Genomic DNA, 8742 nt, shown 5'->3' on the forward strand with positions numbered 1-8742 from the left:
TCCATCTCCTGGGTCATCCCATTCCGGGGTTTAGGTTGAGGCTGCATGAGCCCTGATTCTGCAGACAGCGTCCGATGCATCCTGGGAATATTATAACGCACTGTCTCTGGCCGTGACTCGGAGCTTCACTCTGTTTCCCCATAGAAGCCAGGTTGCTGAGCGCCGGAGAGAGAGGCAGCGGTTTCTGCTGTTGCTGCTTCTGCTGCTGTTGCTGCTGATGTTGCTGCTGTTGTTGCTGCTGTTGTTGCTGCTGTTGAAGAAAGGGAGGGTAGGAAAACTCCCGGTGGATTTCGGGACGGGACGCACCGGGGAAAACTTCCTTGCCGTTGTTGAGGTCGGTGGAAGGGGTGTCCATTCCGTTGGCGGAATCGTTTTCGTAGAGGGTGCTGGGAAGCTCATCGTGGCTCTCCCGGGCGGCCAGGGATGCTTTATGGAGGGTGTGGGTGACGGTGATGATCATGACAAGAGCGCCCGAAGACAGGATGCAGGCGCTGGCAATGCCCGTCTCTATCTCAAATAGAATCAGCATGTATAGGGACAGAGCTGCAGAGAGAGGACAAACGGAGGTCAGTGGGCTTTAAGGTTCAGTTCTCCCCTCCAAAAAATGACCATCTTCAAAGGGAACTCCATGTGATGCCCATTAAAGCAGATTAACCAACAGTGTCTTTTATTAAGAAGGCCCAAAGCCTGCAGTAGAGTGTCCACATGGCAATCTCTGCTGCTTAATCTCACTGCCTCAACCCCAGTAGGCAGAGCTGTTTTCCATGCCGACTTCAAATAGCTTTATCAGAGTAACTGTCCTATTCTTAGCTTCCCTGATGAGGGTCTTTCATGCCCAGCGCTGTCACAAATGTAGGGGTTTAGCAGCCATAGTAACTTTGGTTTTGGGCCCATTTTTAGGAGTTAAACAGTTTAATAAGCAGGGAAATCTGGAGAGCTGAAAACTTTACAAAATAAACGTTGCTGGGTAAAGTGTCTTTTTAAAGCTGCAATCCCCCCAGAAGTTTGCATTGAGTTCAACACCTGTTAGTATCTTGTTATCTTGTCCCTGACCATGTTCTGCTGTATATTTTATTTTTTGGTGTGTTTTTTTTAAGTGTTAAAAATAAGGATTTTATTAATCTCTAGGGTGTGAGGTTACCATATGTAACCTTAGCCCTGCTCTGGGAAGAGCTTCATTTTATCCTCCCGGGCACTTAATATTTCAAACACATCCCTCCTAAAGGGAGCATCAGATTTTAAAATAAAAACGGCGTTGGAAAGGGGAAGACGTGATCAGCATGCGCTGCTGCTGCTGCTGCTGCTGCTGCTCTTTTAAAGGGTCAGTCCCTCCTAGGAGTAAAGTTAAATAGTAGCAGTGATCTGTTTCATTGGTTGAATGTAGTTAAAATGACACTTCTTTTAAATCGAACAAATGTAAGCATGTTTAAATACCTTTTTTTAAACTTTTAACAATAAAAAAGCTTTGGATGTTTTTCTTTACAAACATTGTCTAATTTTTCGGGTGATAAGACTTTGTCAGCTCTCAATCTAGAAGTCAATAGTTATTTTTTTGTAATAACGATGCTATCTTTAGATACACAGATAAGCATAAGAAGCTCTGTTGGCCATAGGAACCTTTATGTTTGTGTCACTGTGTCTTCCTGCCTTTGCAGGGACAGACTCAATGGGTTACAGGCCCCTTTGGTCTGTCACCTTGCATTGGAGACACATACAGAACCGACAACAGGTCCCATCTGTCCCTCCTATTGCAGGGTGAGCGTGACAGAGTGATCCACACGTCCCTTGTATGCTGCCCACTGTCACCCTGCAATAGGAGCGACAGATTGAGTGGGTCACAATTCCTTTTGGGTCTGCCACACCAGTACATGGAATGGAAAATAGATTGGCGCTTTTCATGACTTCAGATCAGATGTATGGTTGTTTTACTATTGTTGTAATGTAGTGCGAGCGCATAAAATAATACAATGAAACCAGCATCAGCATCTCACCTGCTAGATACAGCGAGATTCCTAGACAGAACAGAGCGATTGCAGCATGGCGAATACTGCGATTATCCAACAGGAACCAGTCACCCCTGCACAAAGGACAACAGGGTCAAGATCTGCCTTTAGCCGATGATTAACCCTTTCGCTGCCGCCGCATTTTTTAATCCTGCCGGCGTTCATGAACAAAACCTCAATGATTTTGATGGGGGGCGTGCGCATAACTAGGACGGTACATACTGTATAGGATACCAAGTGATGCAATGCACTCCCAGAAGTTCTAAAGCATCGCTGGACCCTCTAGCACCGAATGGAGTGGATTATTTTTTGAGGGGGTCTTATTCGACTGTATTTTTGAATTGGTGAATGTCCTGTACTTTTCCTCCTGGCACACTTATTCCCAGTTACCCATTCAAATCTCCTGGCTGACAAAGGGTTATAAAAATAGAAAAAAAAAAATATATATATATATATCTATCTATATCTATCTATCTATATCTATCTATCTCTCTCTCTCTCTCTCTCTCTCTCTATCTCTCTCTATCTCTCTCTCTCTCTCTCTCTCTCTCTCTCTCTCTCTCTCTCTCTCTCTCTCTCTCTCTCTCTATCTCTCTCTCTCTCTCTCTCTCTCTCTCTCTCTCTCTCTCTCTCTCTCTCTCTCTCCTCTATCTCTCTCTCTCTCTCTATCTCTCTCTATCTCTCTCTATCTCTCTCTATCTCTCTCTATCTCTCTCTACTCTCTCTCTCTCTCTATCTCTCTCTCTCTCTATCTCTCTCTATCTCATCAACGGGGTTGTTCTCTGTTAAATCTGGTGCAGGTTTTTTTTGCCTCTGGGAGATTTTATTAAATAACATCCTACTTTAAGGTTGAAAGAAAAATGTTGCTCTTGTGAAAAACATTTGGATAGCAGTTATAGGGTTAATAAATGCTAGATCAATAACACTGCAGGCAATGGTGGCAGTGTATTATAAAGTAGTGGTACTGTGCTGATTAAGAGCACATCTTGATGGACCCGAGTTTAGTTTAGAAAGTTTACTTTAAACTCCAAACCGAAGAGGAGAAGGATGCTGTCATTTACTCAAACTTGTAGGGATCAGGGAGGAATTATAAACCAATACTCAAAAGACGACCATATAATTCTACAGAAAAGAGTGTGATCAAAATGAATGAAAAAATAAAAAGGTTTTGTAAATGTGAAAACTGGTGGTTGGGGGTTTGAAGAGGGACTATACTTTGGGATGTTTGTACCCATTGCTTCCAGAGGAACATGCAACACATGGTTTAATGCTCTTGCAAACGTTAATGAGCTGGAAGAAGCTCCATGCGGGGTCTTTGTTAGTGGGGTCTGTCCAGACAAAGGGTGAGTGGCTGAAATCTGGGACAGAGATTCAGGGCAGCCAACTCGAGAAGCTGGAAATCGAGGGAGGGAGCGTGAGCTGAATGTGGTAGATGAGGTGGTGGGCGTAAGGCCCCTATCAATATGTGGTGAAGCCACCTCTCAGCGCTGGAAAAGATTTTAGACCCATTCACGTGAAAAGAGGTATACTCTTCTCCAGCACTGGCATGCAATGTCATAGCTTATTGTTTAAGAGAAGCTGATCAGAACAGAGGATAATGTATGCAGATGTATATCACTAGAAGGTCCTTCCCATGAGTGCCTTCCAGTGAGTAAGGCTCAATCTAAATTACTAAGACTTAATCTCGGTGGGCAAGACTGTCTTCCAATGAGTAAGACTCGCTTCAAATGAGCGAGACCATCTATTAATGAGTGACATTTATCCTAACTGATGAAAACACCTTCTAATGAGTGAGCCTCTAGAATATGATAACTACACCGTCCACTGGGAAATACTCCTTGTACCCCCCAGATCATCAAGCTCTGTTATGGGTTAACGCACCAGAATAGGCCTTAGCCCCATTCAAGTGAACAGAACATGCTGAATTTGGGGGTAATTGAGCAAGACCACCTTCCAATGAGTGACACTTCTAAATGAGTGAGTCTGTCTTCCAGTGAGTCAAATTGTTTCTAAATAATTAAGCTGTTCCTTATATATCAGCCAAAGCGGCTGATTGGAACATTTTTGTTTGAAATTTCCCATTGATTCAATCAGCTGCCTTGACGGATATAGAATAAGCCCCTATGACTCAATTCCAATAAGTAAACCTCACTACAAATATGTGAAACCATATTATATTGAGTGAGACACATTCTAGTTGATAGACATTCTCCATTGAGTGCGACTCCAATTGATGAAGACACCTTCCAATGAGGTCTATTATAAACAAGTAAGATCACTTGCCAATGAGTGTGGGCCGTTTTAAATGAGTGATATCTTCCAATAAGGAGGATGCCTTTCCAATGAGTGAGACTCACTCCAAATGAGTGAGACTCATCCTCAATATCTTTCACCAAGTGAGTCTCACCCAGATATTACAGGCCTGCCACCCACCCTTTATTGCACTCACCTTCCGGACTCTGGGTCCTCTCTGCAGACCTCAGCCGTGAAGTATGAGTGGAGCAGACACAGGAGGAGGCAACTGGTATTGAGAGCCAGGCACAGAGCTGCCAGCACTGCAGAGACTGCCAGCAAGAACCTGCTGGCCCCTGGGCCCATGCCCGCCACGGGCTCCCCCTGCTTTACCGCAGCTTGGACCTGGAAGATCAGGATGACTGAGAGCGCCGTCATGATGGCAGCCAGGACCCCAAAAGGGCTAGGACTGTGAGGGACCGCTGGCTGTACTGCGAAGGCATATATGCTGTATGGAGTACCCCTGTGTTAGAGAGAGGGTGCACTGTTGTACATATAGTTCAAACCAATGACAAGGGTGGAATGTAACCCCAACAAATCCTATAGAACCTCCCACCATAAAAACATTCCTGCCTAAGAAAAAACCCAATAGACACCCTCACATCTGCAATGGCTAAATGATACCTCCAAATAAATTTCTCATCAAACGCAGCACCCCTCAAAAATCCTAAAGATCTCAGATTGTCCTATAGGAGTATTCCCCCACCCCAGTAATAAACACCTAAAGAAGCCATAAGAAATATAAACTCTTCTGCACCCCTGGAGGGAAAAAAAACAAACCTTATTGATTTGCCCTACTAAAATTCATAAACCCATTGAGTCAAACATCCCCCTTCGAAAGTTAGACGGAGTGATGGATACAGCACCACTACAGAAAGTATTAGGTAAAAGAATGCTGGTATTGGAACTCCCTTTAAAAAAATACCATAGAATAGTAACAGGTGTTAACTGCAGGGAGGTCGCCGAGGATTGGATATACAAATCAGGCATTCGTACATTGTTTTTGATTAATAAAACTGCAGTGGAGTATTATATAGTCATTGGTTGGGAGGTCATTTAAAAATGAGTGGTACTGGGTGTAAAGCAGGCCAGAAAAATCATATACATAAAAAAAAATTTAAGTTTGTGGGACGAACAATGGTTTATGATAGAAATACAGAAATTACAAATATTTTAATTCCTTCTAAAATATACTTTATTTCTACTGGTGCTCAGTACCATCAAAATGAATTTCAAAATCAGAGCACTGCATATATACATAATAACAGTTCTATTATGCATTTAAGGGAGGGAAATATATTGATTTTCTAAATTATGGGAAGAAACAAAAACAGCATTTACAGCATAAAAATGCTAAAAGAATTAAGCCAACACCAAAACAAGCTTCCCAAACACTTCCTGGCACACTCGGTTAAAAAAAAATTGCACACAATGTGATACACTACAGGCTGTAATTTACAATGAAACAAACTAGCACTAACTCAATAATGTCTTTTTCATTGCCCCAAAAAATCCTAATTCTCCCAGAAAAACATTATAAAGAATGTCTGTGCCCCCCAAAAACTTCCTTAAAAAAAACCAACTATCCTAGAAATATATTTGAAAACGCACTCACCCCAAAAAACTTAAATTCCTTCTCCCCCCCGAAACTTCTCTTTTTACTTCTTCAGGGCTTCTTGAGATTGTAGCACCCGCAATAGTGTTGATATAGTTGATGCCATGAGATGGGGGGGTGGGGGGGAATATATATATATAAGATTTGGAATTTGTAGGAAAAACAGATGGGGAAGAAGAGAATAAATTTTGGTCTGGTGTAAAAAAAAAAAGATCAGCGGTTTGTTGGTTCCCTGGCCAAGTTGCCAACGGGATACAAGAATGAATCTTTGAAATGTTTTGTTCACGGAGAAGGGGGAGGGAGCCTGGGGACAGTTAACCGTCTTTTTGACCCGTTCACTGCCGGACGGGTCGCCGACCCCTTGTGTTTGCCGGCCCCTCTAGCGGTGAAGGAGTTAACTGCACAGTTCAATTTCATAAACCAAAATAATTTCGCATTTTGCGGCTATGTTGTCTTTTATTTTCTGACTTACGGCTTTTATATTGGCTTCCCCACGGACCAGAACACAGGAGATGAGGTAAAGACGGTGAAAACCCCGCCTCAGCAGCTGTTTACCGTGCAAATGTTAAAAGTTTAAAAAAAACATCAAAAGAAATACTTGCATTTTTCTGGAGAGGGATTAAATGCTGTCAATGAGCTCTATTTAGCATTCAACATGTCACTGTCATTAGTTCACTTTGCTTGTCCGGGATGGGAAGGGAGCGAAGATAGCAGGGATACACCATGAAAAATAAAAAATAAATGCATACAATAGTGTAATAAGTTCTTTTCAATCTGGATAAAACATGTATGTCTTGGCTCTATAGCAATGCCTACTTACAGCAGGTCAAAAGGTAAAAAGCATTGATCTACACAGCAGGTAGAAAGGTGTCAGGATCTTCAGGAACAACAGCCCAGGTTTACAGCATAAGAAATCAGCACCTCAGCTCAGACGTCAGTATATGTGAGTGGATCAGAGACATGCAAAAGAAAGGCAGACCATAGTGTCGATCGTGCATAAAATTTATATAAACAAACAACAAATTTTAGGAATTGTACTCACATTGTGTACATAATCATAGTTCACATAAGGCTTTACTTGAGGCAAATGGAGTGCTGGTTCAGTTAGTTCACTTTGGTCATCGGAAGGACTGACCCTTTAGCACAGAGGTGGGCAACTGCAGTCGTCAAGGGCCACCAACAGGTCAGGTTTTCAGGATATCCCTGCTTCAGCACAGGTGGCTCATTCAGTGGCTCAGTCGAAGCAGGGATATCCTGAAAACCTGACCTGTTGGTGGCCCTTGAGGACTGCAGTCGCCCACCTCTGCTTTAGCATCTCAGTCTTACAAAGGGGCCTACTAAATCAAGGACACTGATAGGTTTAATACACTTTAATATAACAAAACTAGGTGGTTGACGCGCTTATTCAAAATAAAGCCGGGAAATGTCCCTGCGTGTTAATGTACTATACCAGGACTGAACAGAGCCGTAATTGCCAATCGGATTTGCTCCGCTCCATCATAAAGGATTGTCAGATGTATGCACATATCCTACATGTCTGAGGATCAGCTAGTTAACGGGGCAGAGTAAGGAAGAGATATGGGCAGTAACATTTCAGATTATAATGTTCCCAGGATCGCCTTTTCTTAAACGGTTTAAAAATACTTACACTTGGCTGATTATCAAAAGGCATAAACCGACTGTTAAACATATCGCTGCCATTAGTTTAATTTGGTCACGTGTGGGAATGAACCGTTAACCCCTTCGCAGCCAGAGCACCTTGCCAATCGAGCAGCCAAGGGGTTAAGGAAATGATGGGACCTGGGTGTGAACCGGTTCACTTTAGTGTACATAAGCCTCGCTTGAACACCTTAATTACGCAGGGAAATGTGTGCGCATTCCTGAGTGAGCCAAAGTTACATACTAACTAGGCGCACGCGCTGCCGTCATAATTAGAGGTCGTATAAAGGTTAGGGGTGATCCTTAACCTCTGGCCCTCAAGAGGTTAAACTCATCTGACCCATTAAAAGACCTGTAATCATGCAAAGGGATTAAGTGATACAAAAATGTGTGTGTAAAATGTATATTGATGTTTATATGGTGGCAGCAATGTATGCAGGGCTGTACAAAATAGATAAAATAATGCAAATGTACAAGCAGAACGTAGGAAAGGGAGCTTACAATCTAAGGCCAGGTTCACTAAACGGTGCTAAGCTGTAGCATGTCCCAACTGCCATTCATTTGAATGTGAGTTAGGACGTGCTAAAGCATAGCACCTTCTAGTGAATATGAGCCTAAGTGGACTTACAGAGACAAAAGGATAAGGGGTAGGTGCAGAGGGTGGCAGTGCCTGGCCTTGATGTTGGGCAAGTATCTCTGTAGTCGTGGGGAGCCGGCGTCATGATGAGTCCAGGCTATGGAAACGCTTCATTCAAAAGATGGTTTTGGGGGTTTGTACATGTGATTTGAAAGAGGTGGGGGGGGGAGGGGAGATGTTGCTTGGCGTACACGGCGCTGCTGGCCTTCTGGCAATGAAAGGTTTAAAATATGCGCAGTTGTTCCCATTAATGTCACCAGAGGAAGCTACCAGCAAGTTTAATGACAAATCAACAGCAGTGGAACAAGATAAATTATACCATGGCATTGGGGTGGAAAACTTCCGGGTTTTTTTTCAATTCTGTGTGTCGCTGTTTTCAATTATATAAAAATTTGCTTGGCATACATTAACAGGATAACTACACGACATATAATCACGACCACAAAAAAGGAGAAGAGTAGAAATGATTATGTCAAATAAAAATCTTATGGTACACATTCAAATAAATAAATAATAATAACAGAAAATACCAATAC

At 42.7% G+C, this 8742-nt stretch overlaps 1 protein-coding gene across 1 annotated transcript; it reads right to left on the reverse strand.

Moving 5' to 3' along the window:
- Nucleotides 1-2: 2 nt before the first annotated feature.
- TMEM221 (transmembrane protein 221) lies at nt 3-4747 on the reverse strand (the record flags this gene model as incomplete). The annotated part of the gene is given in 5 exon segments (XM_075613022.1): nt 3-100; nt 103-543; nt 1992-2077; nt 4453-4696; nt 4699-4747. Coding segments are annotated over 5 exon segments (909 nt in total), but the record flags the coding sequence as incomplete, so codon positions are not given.
- Nucleotides 4748-8742: the final 3995 nt, after the last annotated feature.

Source organism: Ascaphus truei, chromosome 8 (genome assembly GCF_040206685.1).
Source record: "Ascaphus truei isolate aAscTru1 chromosome 8, aAscTru1.hap1, whole genome shotgun sequence".
Classification (NCBI taxonomy): Eukaryota; Metazoa; Chordata; class Amphibia; order Anura; family Ascaphidae; genus Ascaphus; species Ascaphus truei.